The 15839-nt window shown below is 41.0% G+C and overlaps 1 protein-coding gene across 1 annotated transcript in view; it reads right to left on the bottom strand.

The window, feature by feature from the left end:
- The window catches only part of SDHAF3 (succinate dehydrogenase complex assembly factor 3), a 92381-nt gene extending 83607 nt beyond the window's left edge, over nucleotides 1-8774 (bottom strand). Inside the window, exon 1 of the mRNA XM_069587483.1 lies at nucleotides 8487-8774. Within this exon, the coding sequence (XP_069443584.1) occupies nucleotides 8487-8660 (174 nt within the window). The 5' untranslated portion in view covers nucleotides 8661-8774. The remainder of the gene's footprint in view (nucleotides 1-8486) is intronic.
- Nucleotides 8775-15839: the final 7065 nt, after the last annotated feature.

Here is a 15839-nt window from a genome sequence, read left to right as displayed (position 1 = left end):
ATAGTTTTTTATGGTAAATGGTATTTTAAAATTTTATTTTCCAAGTTTTCACTGCTAGTATAAAAAAGTACAGTTAATTCTTATATATTAGTCATGTTACCATACAACATTGCTAAACTGACTTACTAAATTCCAGAAGATTCTTTGTAGATTACATCAAATTGTCTACATAATCTTATCACCTGTAAATAAAGGCAGTTTTATTTTTTTCTTTTCAATCTGGATGCCTTTCATTTCTTCTCTTGTCTTATTTCAGTGGTTATTTATAATACTAAAAGTCTACACATTTGATTGTTTAATTTTACAATGCTCAGCAAGAACTAATAAAATATATCACTGAGATTCATTAAACATGAAGAAGTCTAAGTTTACCCTAAATAATTTAAGGGTGAAATTACAAGATACATTTATACGTGCTGGTTGACTCACTGAATGAGACTGCCTGTGCTTTGTGATATAATCAGAGACAGAAACAATGAGCATGTTCAACTGCATTTTTTAAAAAATCACATTTATTGGCTTTCCTATAATTACTAAAGTAGCACATGATCTGGAACTTTGAGATACTAGGAAGAAAATTATAATTATCCTTAACCCTATCACCCAAAGATAAACACTGTTTATGTTTAATTGTATCATGAGCAGTTTTCTACAGTATTAATTCTTCTGAAGCACCACTACTAAGAGCTCCACACTAACCCATCCATCATATAGCTATGTTATAATTTTATTCTTCTCCCATCATTGGATATCCACAATGCTTTAAAGTCTTCACTATTACCATATACATTAAGCACAGCAGTTAAATTTGTATATAAATCAGAACAACCTCTTATTAGAGTCCCTTTTGCCCATTCCTTTATTAAAGCTACCAGTGTTTTCCTAATCCAAGCTCTTCTTATACTAACGCTATCAATCACCTATCACATTAATCCCAAATATATTTCATTTGCCTTTTTATTATTTTTAATTCAGGAATTAGTAATTTTATGTTAATGGTAACTATTACAAAGACAAATAAAATATATTTCATCTCTATTATCCATTCTATCACTATAGTAATACAAAGCCTTGAAACTAAAAGATTAAAGAGAAAAATCAGTGGTGCCGATGAGAAGTGTAAAGCAGGTTAAGCCATTTCATATAGTTTTAACTCATCTCTTAATATAATCATATCTTAGGTAAAAGAGAACTCAGTCCATCCTTAATCTCAAGGGTAAAATATTGCTTCCCCTACTAAGACAACTGAAGTCCAAAGAAAACTCCCAAAAATCCCACAGGAGACATTTGTCTGGCACTGCAGTAACTTCCATTCTCATTTTGTTAATGAAAACAATCTTTGAGAGAGAAATGTGTCCCAATTAGCATCTTGGGTTAATAAACATTAAATTATTACCTAAACATTTCCCTATTAAACTAGAGGTGTATTTGATAGAAATCTAATTTTAAGAAACTTCCCTGTCCCTTAAGAAAAATACCCAAAATGGAAAACAAACCAAATATACAAATAAATTATAGTAAGAAAAATTCAAAGAAAAAATATGTAATCATTCTATATTAAACGAAAGTTGAATAGTTTTTTGGAAACATTTCGAAAATAACATGATCATGCGCTAAGAACACAAGGTTTTCATTGCAACTAGTTGTGTTCTAGCACACAGGTCATTTCACTTCTACAAGCCTTAGTTTCTTCATCTTCAAAATGAAAAATCTAAGGAGCCCCCGTTCGAGACGGCAGACTAGAGAAATCACAGCAGCTTATTTCTTCTTCACCCTTCCAAAATTCCACTGATCTGATAATAAAGACACTTTTAAAGGAGCAATCCATAATAATTAAGAAAGGAGCCATTAGAAGCCAGAGTTCAATAAATTTCTCAAGATGGAAACCAGGTGGAGGAGTGTAATTAATAAAACAGCCTCAATAAGAGCAGTCACAGCTTCAAACAGAAAAGATCTGAGGATACAGCCAAACTGCTAGAATCAACTGAACGCGAACACCAGGGAGGTAAAGAGGAGGAGGAGTCAGAAGCAAACACAAGGGAGATTAACCGAAACTCTGTAATTCAAAAAATTATCCTCCAAGAATAAATAAATTTTAACTTTCTAATCACCACACCTCACTATATGCAGAGTTCTTAGTTTATTATTGCTTTACTTATAAATTTGGACAGATAACCAAAATTCACAAGATATTGGAAAACTGAAAACAAGACACCAAAGTAAAATAAAAACTGTCCCCAGAAGAGATAAATTAAGGAATAAAAAAGAATACAGGTGTTTATTATAAGCCCTTCTACACAACTTAGTTTTTTTAACCATACGCATACATACTTTGGTTTTTCAAAAAAGCTTAAGTGCATTAACTGAAAAAAAAAGTTTACTGAAGTCCTTTCCATCAATTCTAATACTCTCCCTATGTAAAATTTCAGACGTTTGCTCTTACTAAGCAACTGTAAAACATAATTATGTCATAAGTAAACCAGTAAGATTAATATTATGCATACAAAATCTTTAAATTATAGGCAAAACTTTCAAATTCTTAACTCTGTATGGTATACAGATACACACACACCTCTACAAACACATAAAGTCTTGTTTTAGAACCATAACCACTAGCATATTAACATTATCATGCTATTATCATTATTTTAAATCTATTAAATTAAATACATTTAATCAAATACATTTAAAATCACTTAAATAAAAAGACATACCTCTATGTTCCAATAGCATAATATAAAGTCGATAATATATGCAATGTTGATCAAACTATTATTTTTTAAAAACATCTTTAGCTACTTCATAAGTACTGTTATAACACATCTCAGGACACCAATTAAAAGTTATTTCTCTAAACAAACAATATCTTAAAAACTTCCAAATGTTCAGAAATTGAAAACAGAAACATTTTATATTCCAAGGATATACTGTTTCAAATCCTCTCCTTTAACCCTTTTTCAACCATTAGTTAAGGACCACAGCCCAGCTAAAATTTTTAAAATGGTAAAGCTTAATGTGGAAAACACACGTGTAACACATCACCATTCAATCAACCATCATCCAGTAAACCATCACAAAAGCAGAGTAGCAAGCACGGCAAACAGTGCAGCTAAGAGGCTCCCAGGCGACCCCCTCATACTCGGTAGATGACCCCCCACAGGTATAATCCATCAACAGAGGTAACTCATTCCCTTTCTTCCACACACTAAAATACAAAGTACAAAGCAGGATGTTCAAAAGCAAAGAAAAATGAGGTCTTCAAATTAGGTAAGTGAGGTATACAATTATAAAGCTGCAAAATACCCATCTAACCCTAATTATATGAAGTTAAGGAAACTTACTCATTGGGAAAGACTGATGCTGGGAGGGATTGGGGGCAGGAGGAGAAGGGGTTGACCGAGGATGAGATGGCTGGATGGACTCGTTGATCACGGACTCGATGGACGTGAGTCTGAGTGAACTCTGGGAGTTGGTGATGGACAGGGAGGCCTGGCGTGCTGCGGTTCATGGGGTCACAAAGAGTTGGACACGACTGAGCGACTGAACTGAACTGAAGGAAACTCTAAACATAGATGACATGCAACTTCATCATACACTATTAAATCTGATAATCAAAGTTATAAATAAGAAAGAGATCTCACGTGAGTTACAAATGGACAAGTACATGAATCTGAAGCATTTTCTTGTCTCAAAAATGAGTACAACAAAATGAAAAAAGCAAATATTATAATAAGGACTATCACAGAAACCTGAAGATTTAAACATAACCAGGAAAGGAAAGAGAACGTTGCTTTGCAGAAGTAGCTAGGAACAACAGAACACAGGGAAAGGGAAGGAGCGCACCCAGCACTGCACCAGCGCCTCCACCCTCTTCACCGGCACTGGCCTGTCTCTGACCACCTTCCAGTCCCGGCACTTGCGTTCACATCGTTGGCCTACCGACCGACTACAAATAACAAACGTTAACTCGCTCCCTCCACTCACAATCTGTCACCTGAGCATCAGAGGAATATTTCAGCACATTGTCACTTGGCTGTCCCATCAGAATTTTTAACACAAAAATGAACGATAATGAACTCATCTGCCACTGCTCCTTCTGTATACACACACACACACCCCTATTCTGGCTACTGGTATCATATTCCAAAACTTAAGAGTTATCCATTCTGTTTCCTCCCCTCTAACTAATCTTGTATTGGTCACCAACTCAAGTTCTAGTCTACTGTAAAAAGAGTAACACAAAAATCCATACTCTCCATCCTCAACAGCTCTGTCTTGGTTCAGTTAAATATATTAGGGTTGTTAGTTATATTATATATATATATTTATATAGAACATATATTTATATATATAAATTATACACATAAATTAATATGTATTAATATTTATATTAATTTAATATAAATTGAACGTTTATATATCATAAAGTATATATTTAAATTAATGTGTTATATTAATATTTATATTGCATTTATATTAATTTAATATAAATTAAATGTTTACAAATATGTTATATATTTACATATTATAACAGTATCTATATAAAATATAATATAAATGAATAGCTTATATATAAATAGTTACATTAATACATATTATATATATTAGGGTTTATATATATATAAAGTTCTGTAAAACCTGTTTTTTTTTAAATCTTACAGAAAAACTCAAGCGAACTTTCTTCCTACTCGTATTTGGGATCACTGCATCTCTCCTAAAAGCTCTCCCTGCCTTCAATCTGGCTTAATTCTTCAATCATTCCTTCCTACTCCTGTTGACATGATCTTTCTAGAATGTAACTTGAGTCATTTTCATCACCACTGCTTAAAATCTTTCAATGACTCAAAATAAAGACCTAAAATCCTTAGAAAAACATCCTGTTTCTTGTCATCTCTTTAGCTTTAATCACTTTCTAATCTCCCATATAATACACTAAATTCTGATCACTGCAGATCCTGGAAAAACTTTCACTGTTTCTTACCTCAATACCTCTGCATATGTTTTATTTCCACTTTCCCGGGGTCTTTTTCTTGACAAGGCAACTCTGACTTGCCCAAACGTCCTCTCATACATTACATGAGGCCTTGATTTCCATTCCTTCTTTGGTCCCACAGCATTTTAACAAACACCCTTCCATACTATAAATGTCTATTAACTTGAAACTTGGACACCATAAACGTGAAATACATATATTATTCATTTTTGTGTCCCACAATGCTAGCACTCTGCCTCGCAGTAAGTGATCAATAACTAAAGAATGCTGAAGAATTTTTGCTTTTTCCAGACACTTTCACTATCAGCCTTGCCCAGAGACACAGAACAAAGCAGCTACTTAAAGAAAACAACTGAAACCAGGCAAGAAAGCAGTAAGTGGGGCCCACAAAATGAAAAATTAAACGCACTTTTCAAAGTTGTTCCTGAGAAATGTCTCACAGTTTAACACAAACGTGTCATACTTGCTATTTAATTTTCAGTGCTTATTCTGATTCCCAAGAAAATAAGTGGTAAAAAGTTGTTCTCTCTGCAACTGGGTCAGCACAGAAAGAAAAATGGGAAGTATTCTGCAAAACTGAGCATAGTTAGAATTTTTAAAGTTCTGTAATAAGTAAGAACCCCGCCTGATCCACCCAACCCCAATTCCACTCTTTATAGCGTTGTCTCTTAAAAGATTTGGGAGTAAGATTACAATGGGTATTTTACTAACCAGTTATCATTCTCCATAGAATCCCAACATATTTTCCTGAACTTAACATTTTTCCTATTACGGTAAGGAATTATCATAAATTCACTACTTTGCAAATATGCATTTACATTTTTATCCTTAAGATAAAATGAAATACTTTCCTCTTACCATCCCTCAAACAGTCCGTGAATAGAAATTTGCCCAGTTGAACTCGTCCTAATATTTATAACAGTTTTCTGGGATCAGAGAAGGGAATAGAGAACTCTCCTCCCAATACTGAGCCCCCTAGCATTCCTGATCCTTCCCCTTTCTCTTTTCCAGTAGTACCCACACGCAACTTTGCTCTTTAAAGTAAAACAAATTCAAGTTCAGAAGTAATTTTAGAAGTGTGTGAAAGAATCCCAGAGACCAAACGTCACACAGCACTGGAATAAATTTTTTTTTAAGCTGAATTCCTGATAACAAGTCTAATGGGTTGATCAACAGTGGTGTTTTTTTTTTACTTCAGTTTTTTAAAAATGTCTATTCTTATTAATGTCTCTAGCCTATTATCAGGCTTCCCTGATAGCTCAGTTGGTTAAAAAAAAAACACACACAACAAAAAAACAGCCACCTGCAATGCAGGAGACCCTGGTTCGATCCCTGGGTTGGGAAGATCTGCTGGACATGGGAAAGGCTATCAACTCCAGTGCACTGGCCTGGAGAAATTCACGGACTGTACAGTTCATGTGGTTGCAAAGAGTCAACACTTCTGAGCAACTTTCACTTTCACCCTATGGTATTCTGGGTTCCTGTTCTTTCCCCAAAAAGTTTCCATTTTAGGACCTCCCAAAATGCCCTTATTTCTTCCCAATATAGAGCTAAACTCCTGGTCCTGCCACAAACTGATCTGGCTTAAAAGATGTCACTTATATTTACATACACTAAGTTAGAGCTGTGTGAGTGTGTGCTCAGCCGGGTCCCAGTCTTTACAACGCGATGTACTGTAGCCCGCCAGGCTCCTCTGTCCACGGAGTTCTCCAGGCAAGAATACTGGAGTAGGTTGCCATTTCCTCCTCCAGGGGATCTTCCCCACCTAGGTATCCAGTTCATCTCTCATGCACTGGCAGGTGGTTTTTTTTTTTTTTAACCACTGAGCCACTTGGGAGGCCCTAATTTAGAGGTGCATATTGTAAATAATGTTATTATTCTGCAGATGAGATAATAAAACTAGGAGAAGTGATATAACATTTAATAAATGCCAGTACTTTAATTTGAATCCAGTTCTTCTGACTTCAAGATCAAGTTACCATATTAAAAGAAAGCAGTCTGCATTTAAAACGATTCAACTTCCCTGGCTCTAGGCGACCTTATTGCATCTAATAAATATACTTTTTAGGCAAATTCTACATTTCACCCTCGTTCTAAATGTTCCTCTTGAAAGCATCAATAAGGCTTGTACAATAAAAAATTCTGCGACTCAGTTAAAAAGTTCTGTGTTCACCCTAATGTTCATCCTTTTGGCATTTTTTTTAAAAACAGCCTTCAGTAGTTTCTGTAGTCATCAACTTTTTAGGGTAAGAAATTGCTTAACTCGGTTCTTCAACCAACAGAACTACGTGCTTTCAAATACCTGTCCCTTTAATAGTCAATTCCATTCCTTTCTTGCTATCTGCAAATCATATCTGGGGGTAATCCTGCATGGCTCCCAACCCCACGAAATACTCTAAATACTCTGGGGGCTTCCCTGGTGGCTCAGTGGTAAGGAATCCGCCTGCGAATACAGGAGACACGGTTCAGTCTCTGATTGGGTAAGATCCCACATGTCAGGGAGCATCTAAGCCCGTGGGCCACAACCACTGAGCCTGTGCTCTAGAGCCCAGGAGCCAGAACTACTGACCCCACCTGCGGGCAACTACCAAGCCCGCGTGCCTAGAGCCCGAGCTCCGCGACGAGAAGCCACGGCAATCAAGCCAACGCACTGCAACTAGAGAGTAGCTCTCGCTGGCCACAACTACAGAAACACCCGCGCAGCAACGAAGACCCAGCATGGCAAAAAAAAAAAAAAAAAAGTTACTTAAAAATATATACTCTGAATATCTTCTGACTTCACTCAGAAAAAGGAAGGGAAATCAAAGGAGCTGATGCTTCTGTCTGCTTAAGATCTAGTGCAGTGATGCAAATTAAAAAAACGTAACTACGTGAAACGAAGTACATGATTACGAAGAAACCAACTTTCACCTAACTTAACTCTGACGAGCATTTTTGCCCACCGCTTGTAATAAACCCCAAGCTTTTCCCATTTCTGTTATCAGTCATGACATAATATGAGAATATTAAGACCCAACAAAGAGCACTGGGATTTTTAAAAATGGTTAATTATAGAAACAAGCCTCTAAAACTCTGAAAACTAGTAAGGAGAAAACTATTATCAACAGGCGCTTGCTAAGTGCAAGGCACTGGAGGGGACAAAAAGCTGCCAAACGGGAAGCTCTTTAAAAACTTAACGGTGACTTGGTCAATTTTGTAACCTCCATCCTCACCCCTCCAGGGCCAGGCAAAAGTCAACTGAGTCTGACGCGCTGGTGTATGGGATGTGCTGAGGCGAGGACCCGTGGGATAGAGACCGGCTTGGATGTAACTTTGGGAGGTATTGTTTAAACGGCTCTGCGCTGTTCTGTTCAAACGGAACAGGCTGCCGCTCCGTCCGAGCTTGCGTGGGGCCCAGGAGACCAGCCAGGTCAGGTGGTCTCTCCTCTCTACAAACCGGGACACCTCTGAGGGACCCCAAAGGTCTGGGGCGATGAAAACCAGAGTTACTTGCCTCCCATTCCTGCAGGAATCGCTCGGCCTCTTTAGAACCAGCGGTCTTGTGTCTCCTAAATTCGTCCTTCACGTACTGGTCGCCAAGGTCTTTGAGGTCTGGGGGCAGAACCCGGTGCAGCAGCAAAATGCGCCGATACAAGGCCCGGACACGCGAGACGTGCAGGGCAGACATAATGCCGCGCGTGGACCCCAGGCCGCGCCTGCGCAGAAGGTCAGCACCCGCTTGCCTCTCTTTCCAAGCTGGATATAAGTAACCCGAACACAAGCGGAAGACGGCACGCGACCTTCATCCGGTTTGGTCCGTCCTAATATGAGGACCTTCCTGAAACACGAGCGGGAGCGGCAGGCGGGTTACGGGCCGGTCCTCCTTCCAATGGGGCGTGGCTTTCGCGGAGAGCTTGGGATGCTACCACTCTAGGACTGAGTCCCGGGCCGAGGGGGTCCTCCACCAAGAGTCTGACCTGGACCGCTTGTCAGTTACCTGACCTCAGTTACACTCCATCATCTTGTCCATTAATCTTATGCCTTTCTCTAAAAGCCGTCGTCAAAATCTGGCTCCTCCAGGAAGCTTCCCATGCCTAAGTTCAAGCCATTTAAGATCCCTTAGAGGGCTTCCCTGGTGGCTCACAGGTTAAAGACTCTGCCCCCAATGCGGGAGACCTGGGTTCGATCCCTGGCTCGGGAAGATCCCCTGGAGAAGGAAATGGCAACGCACTCCAGTATTCTTGCCTGGAGAATCCCATGGACGGAGGAGCCTGGTAGGCTACAGTCCACGGGGTCGCAAAGAGTCGGACACGACTGAGCGACTTCACCTTCACCTTCACCTTCAAGATGTCTTAGAGTGTTCCTGCGGAGAAGGCAAATGGCACCCCACTCCAGTACTCTTGCCTGGAAAATCCAATGGACGGAGGAGCCTGGTGGGCTGCAGTCCATGGGGTCGCTAGGAGTCGGACACGACTGAACGACTTCACTTTCACTTTTCACTTTCATGCATTGGAGAAGGAAATGGCAACCCACTCCAGTGTTCTTGCCTGGAGAATCCCAGGGACGGGGAAGCCTGGTGGGCCGCCGTCTATGGGGTTGCACAGAGTCGGACACGAGAGTCGGACACGACTGAAGCGACTTAGCAGCAGCAGCAGAGTGTTCCTGCCTTCAGGCAATGAGATGAATCTCTTCATCCACAAGCCCAACCACCTAGGTACCTTGCACAGTGTTGTGCTCCTAATTTGTGCCCCGAAGGAGTGGATTCTTTCCTGTAACTCAAGTGAAACCTGAGCCAGCAGGTAGCAACCCTTAGCTGAAGTCGGGTTGGCTGAAGAAGAATCATTAGGGAACCTTTTAAATGTATGGTTTCCAAGGCCATGAAACTGGAGATTATGATTAAATAGTCTGAGAGGAAAATGTAGAATTGGGACGTACACTAATCTTAACCTTTTACAAAGGCGATTGAGTGTGACCAATGAAAGTTGGCAGCAATTTGGCCTCGTTCTTTCTGTCCCATCACCTTTGGTCCTTCAACAAACTCTGATGGCTCCCCAACAAAATGTATGCAGAATTTGATCACTTCTCACTAGTCCCTCCACCACTATCATCTTTGTTTATTGGATGTGGTAGTAGCTTTTTGTGTTTCTGCTTCTCCCATGATCAACTTTGGTCATCAGTCAGTTCAGTTCAGTTGCTCAGTCATGTCTGACTCTTTGTGACCCTATGGACTGCAGCATGCCAGGCTTCCCTGTCCATCACCAACTCCTGGAGCTTGCTCAAACTCATGTCCATTGAGTTGGTGATGCTATCCAACTATCTCATCCTCTGTCATCCCCTTCTCCTGCTTTCAATCTTTCCCAGCATCGGGGTCTTTTCCAATGAGTCAATTCTTTGCATCAGGTGGCCAAAGTATTGGAGTTTCAGCTTCAGCATCAGTCCTTCCAATAAATAGTCAGGACTGATTTCCTTTAGGATGGACTGGTTGGATCTTTGGTCATAACCCACCTAAATGGTAATGGCCTCTGCTACGGGTAGTACCTGACTGTCCCTTTCTGGTTCCCATCACTCTGACCACACCTTTTCACACAGCTTTTTATTACATTATTTCTAAGTTAAAGAAAAAAAATCATGTCACTCCTCTGCTCACCAAAATCCTCTAGTGGCTTCTCATCAGAGTAAAGCCTCAAGTCTCTGCATTTCTTAGCTCTCTAAATTTTCTCCTGCTGCTCTCTCCCTAGTCAGCCAATTCCAGCCACACAGTCTTTACACCTCCAATTCATCTTTGAACAGTCCAGGCATAATTCCAAATGAGTGTCTTGATATTTGCTCTTCCACCTGCTTGGAACGTTCTGCCACAGGTATCTTCTTGGCTAGCACCTTTATTTCATTCAACTTGATAGGCAGGAAGTTAGCTGGGCGCCAGAGAACCGGCGCCTTCAATTAGTAGTCCAATAGCTGCCTAATCAGAGAAGGCAATGGCAGCCCACTCCAGTACTCTTGCCTGGAAAATCCCATGGATGGAGGAGCCTGGTAGGCTGCAGTCCAGGGGTTCGCTGAGAGTGGGACACACCTGGGTGACTTCATTTTCACTTTTCACTTTCATGCATTGGAGAAGAAATGGCAACCCACTCCAGGGTTCTTGCCTGGAGAATCCCAGGGACAAGGGAGCCTGGTGGGCTGCCGTCTATGGAGTCACACAGAGTTGTACATGACTGAAGTGACTTCACAGCAGCAGCAGCCGCCTAATCTCACCAAGCCATTTACCAGCCTGGCCCCTTCTAGGCCCCCACCAGTTCTCCAAAAATAGTCGAGCATCCTAAGTAGCTTCAGTGTCCCACTCTTTGTGACCCCACGAACTGTAGCACACCAGGCTCCTTTGTGGGATTCTCCAGGCAAGAATACTGGAGTGGGTTGCCGTGCCCTCCTCCAGGGGATCTTCCCCACCCAGGGATTGAATCTGCGTCTCTTACCTCTCCTGCACTGGCAGGCAGGTTCTTTACCACTCTTGCCACATGAGAGGCCCAGTAAAAAAAAAAAAAAAAAAAACTCACCAGAGACTGCCGGGACTTTCTCTGCTCTGGCACATGCGCTCACCTCACACTATCCTGTACTAAAGTAACCTTTGGCGGCCACTGGACTCTTTAACTGCTCATAAGTATTCCATGAATACATACATCTAATTATGACCTTTATGGGACATTCGTGATAGCTAGCGCATCTCTTTATATAACCTGTAGTTGTCAATCAAGGCTGTCAATCAATGACCGCCTCTGGATTATGCAAATAACTCTGCCTTAAAAACTGGACTCCAGACCTCTGGGGCCATTTGCCTCCCCTTGGTGTGGCCCACTTCTCTCTTGAGTTGTTCTCTCCTTTGGGTGTGCCCACATTGCTCAGTTGTATCCAACTCTTTGCCACCTGGTCTTTCTCTCCTTATGGTTAATAAACTTCCTTGCAACAGGTAAGACCTTAGATTCTTCTTTTCGTTCCTACCAAGAAGTGAAGTCCACAGGAGAGACAGTCTCTATCATCTGCTAACAAGCTCATTACTGCAGGTTGAGTTCTGATGAGACCCTCCCTGGCAACTACATTCAATATTGCTATATTTAATCATGCAAAAAGCTCTCTAAGCCCCTCTCGGCTTTATTTTTCTTTATGCTGCTGCGCTGCTAAGCCACTTCAGTCGTGTTCGACTGTAGCCCATCAGGCTCCTCTGTCCTTGGGGATTCTCCAGGCAAGAATACTGGAGTGGGTTGCCACGCCCTCCCCTCCAGGGGATCTTCCCGACCCAGGGATCGAACCCCAGTCTCCTGCATTGCAGGCAGATTCATACCACTGAGCCACCAGGGAAGCCCTATTTTTCTCTATAACACTTACATATTTCACTTGTTTGTTTATTGCCTGCCCTCCCCCTTGCCCCAGTAGATTACAAATTCCAGGAGGGCAGGGATTTTGTGACTCTGCCTGTGTCAGTGACTTAAATGACCTGCTGGTGATGAAGGGGCAAGAGTGGGGGGAAATTTGTGTGATTCCCTCCCAGATTCCAGACTTTTGTTTATGCAAAGACTTTTGAAAGACAAAAAGACGCACATCTCTCTTCCAAAGGCAAGGGTGTACTCATTTTAGTATTCTTTTCAGGACCCACGCGGCAGCAGTGCCTTACAAATAGTAAGCACTCTAACATTTATTACCTTGAATGGACTTTTTCCTTTTGCTTAAATTTTGGAAAAATATTTGTTTAAAAGAGCACAGAAATTTTTTTTAATGGATTTAATTTGTTTTTTTGACAAACCACATTCATGGCAAGGATTGAATGGCAGCATGGTTATTTTACTTCAGGAAATTTTTTCTAACCATACTTCATCTCCTAATATCCCTGTAAATTAAAAATTAATTTATTGTTCCAGTTTACTTTTTTTCTGGTTTCCTTTGGGGTTAAAGTACATGTATAATAAATACTTGTATCAGAGCCAAAGCTCTTATAAAAATGTGGGGGAAATTCTGCCAATAAATTAATAAAAAAAAACAATAAAAGAATTAATTCAGCATAAAGGGAGCAGAAAAGGTCCAGAAAGCTTTGGGCAATCAATGCTCAAAAATGGCAAATGATGGGTAAGAGAGAAGCCAAGGCATAATGGTGTGGTTAGGACTTGAGAAAAATCCAGAATAACAGTGAGAATAATGGTATATGACCTTTATTTTTTATGGTGGGCTGGACAGTGAGTTATGTTTTGAGGACAAAATTTTCTGTTTCTTTCACCTTCCAGTTTAGGCTGACCAGTTTTCCTTTTGTGGTCAAAATAGCCATGAACTAAAACTAAGATCTGAGTTCTGTTCCTGGCCACTAATCCAGATAAGTACACTTCATGCAAGCCTTTCCTTATCCTTCCTCCATGTATTCTGTTTTCCTCTGTGTTACGTGGCAAGCCACTCAACCACTCTGGGCCTAGATTTTCTCATGTGTCAAAGTGGGGTTAGGCTAATTAATTCTCAGGTTTCAACTGTTAGTCTAATCATGTTTTGTACCCACTCCCCTCCAAATTTTTTTTGCAAAAGTAGAAGCAGATAGGGCTTCCCTGGTGGCTCAGATGGTAAAAAGAATCTGCCTGCAATCTGGGAGACCTAGGTTCGATCCTTGGGTCGGAAGATCCCCTGGAGGAAAGCATGGCAACCCACTCCAGTATTCTTGCCTGGAGAATCCCATGGACAGAAGAGCCTGGTGGGCTACAGTCCATGGGGTCACAAAGAGTCGGATACGACCGAGCAACTCAGCACACAGAAGCAGATATGTAACCCACTCTGAAATAACTACCTTGAAAAGATTTTTATTTAAAAACAAAGGGAAAATTCCTCAAAACTTGAATCAAAGAGGTTTCCATATTTTTCTTTGCTACTGCTAAGTCGAGTCAGTCGTGTCTGACTCTGTACAACCCCATAGACGGAAGCCCACCAGGCTCCTCTGTCCCTGGGGTTCTCCAGGCAAGAACACTGGAGTGGATTGCCATTTCCTTCTCCAATGCATGAAAGTGAAAAGTGAAAGTGAAGTCGCTCAGTCATGTCCAACTCTTAGCGACCCCATGGACTGCAGCCTACCAGGCCCCTCCATCCATGGGATTTCCCAGGCAAAAGTATTGGAGTGGGGTGCCATTGCCTTCTCTGATATTTTCCTTTATGGAGGTGTAATTGACACAGAAAAATCAGGAGGGGAAATTGCTTTTGGAAACACATTTTACTTTAGTCATACTGAGTTTGCAGGGACAGCCTATGTTAAAAGATGCATTGAACAAGTTACCTAATAGTAACAGTGTAATTGAATATTAGGGTTTTCCAGGCAGCTCAGTGGTACAGACTCTGCCTGCCAATGCAGGAGATGTGGGTTCAAACCCTAGGTGGGGAAGATCCTCTGCAGTAGGAAATGGCAACCCACTCCAGTATTCTTTCCCGGAAAATCCCATGGACAGAGGAGCCTGGCAGGCTACTGTCCAAGGGGTCACAAAGAGTCAGACACCACTAAGCAACTAAGCTGCTGCTGCTGCTGCTAAGTCGCTTCAGTTGTGTCCAACTCTGTGCAACCCCACAGACGGCAGCCCACCAGGCTCCCTTGTCCCTGGGATTCTCCAGGCAAGAACACTGGAGTGGGTTGCCATTTCCTTCTCCAATGCATGCAAGTGAAAAGTGAAAGTGAAGTCACTCAGTCGTGTCCGACTCTTCGCGACCCCATGGACTGCAGCCCACCAGGCTCCTCCGTCCCTGGGGTTTTCCAGGCAAGAGTACTGGAGTGGGTCGCCATTGCCTTCTCTGAGCAACTAAGCACAGACACACAATTTGCCATTCATCTAAGTCAGTGGTTTCAACTTTGGCTGTATATTACAATTACTAGGGGAAAATGGTTTTAAAAAACTGATAATAGGGCCCCACTACAAACCACTTGAATCAGAATGTCTGCGAGTGGGGAGAGGCATTGCTTTTGCTTAGAAGCCCCTCCAAGTGAGTCTAATGTGCAGCTAGGATTGAGAACCAGTAGTCTAAATTTCCAACTTGGAGACACTTGGGTTCTAGGAAGAGTATTCAAGATATTAAGACACTGTTAAAAATTGGTTACTAAACATCCAGTGCTTTAATACTAAAGTGTTCCTACAATAATGGGGATAAAGGTTTTGATACAGCTAAAAATATCCTAAAAATAAAATGGAGGCAGCGAGAAACTTGGAAACTGGGATTGATACATACACATTACTATATATACAATAAATAACTGTTAGTAATAAGGACCTCCTGTATAGCACAGAGAAGTCAATACTCTGTAATAACCTATATGAGAAAAGAATCTAAAACAGAGTGGATCTATGTATGTCTATAAGTGATTCTCTTTGCTGTACACCTGAAACTAACACAACATTGTGAATGAGCTATACGCCAACAAAAAACTTCAAAAATATGATCAAAAAGAGAAAGAGGGAGGGGACATATGTATACCTACGGCTGATTTGTGTTGATGTATGGCAGCAACCAACACGGTATTGACACAATTATCCTTTAATTAAAATAAACTTAAAAAAACTATTTAAAGTCATCAGACTCTCTCTTGGGGGGTGGGGTGGGGGTGAAGGAAAGAGAAAGGAAAAACGCTAAACGCCTCTGAGAAAGACAGTGTAAGAGTGAAAAAAGAAATGATGTAACTCCAGGCTGTATGCACGTTTATTGACAGGAGGGGATTAATAACTTAAGGGCCGTCTGAAGGGCTCATGGCAGAGTCATCCCACTTCCCCCATGCCACATCCAGAACACTACGGTATTTCCCCAAGGAAATGGTGTAAGCTTTCCAAATGAACATTCAAAACACAGCTTTCTTACTCACAGTTGGTGC

Source organism: Ovis canadensis, chromosome 4 (genome assembly GCF_042477335.2).
Source record: "Ovis canadensis isolate MfBH-ARS-UI-01 breed Bighorn chromosome 4, ARS-UI_OviCan_v2, whole genome shotgun sequence".
NCBI classification, from domain to species: domain Eukaryota; kingdom Metazoa; phylum Chordata; class Mammalia; order Artiodactyla; family Bovidae; genus Ovis; species Ovis canadensis.
Note: the sequence above shows the minus strand (reverse complement) of the source record. Positions and strands in the feature narration are given on the sequence as shown.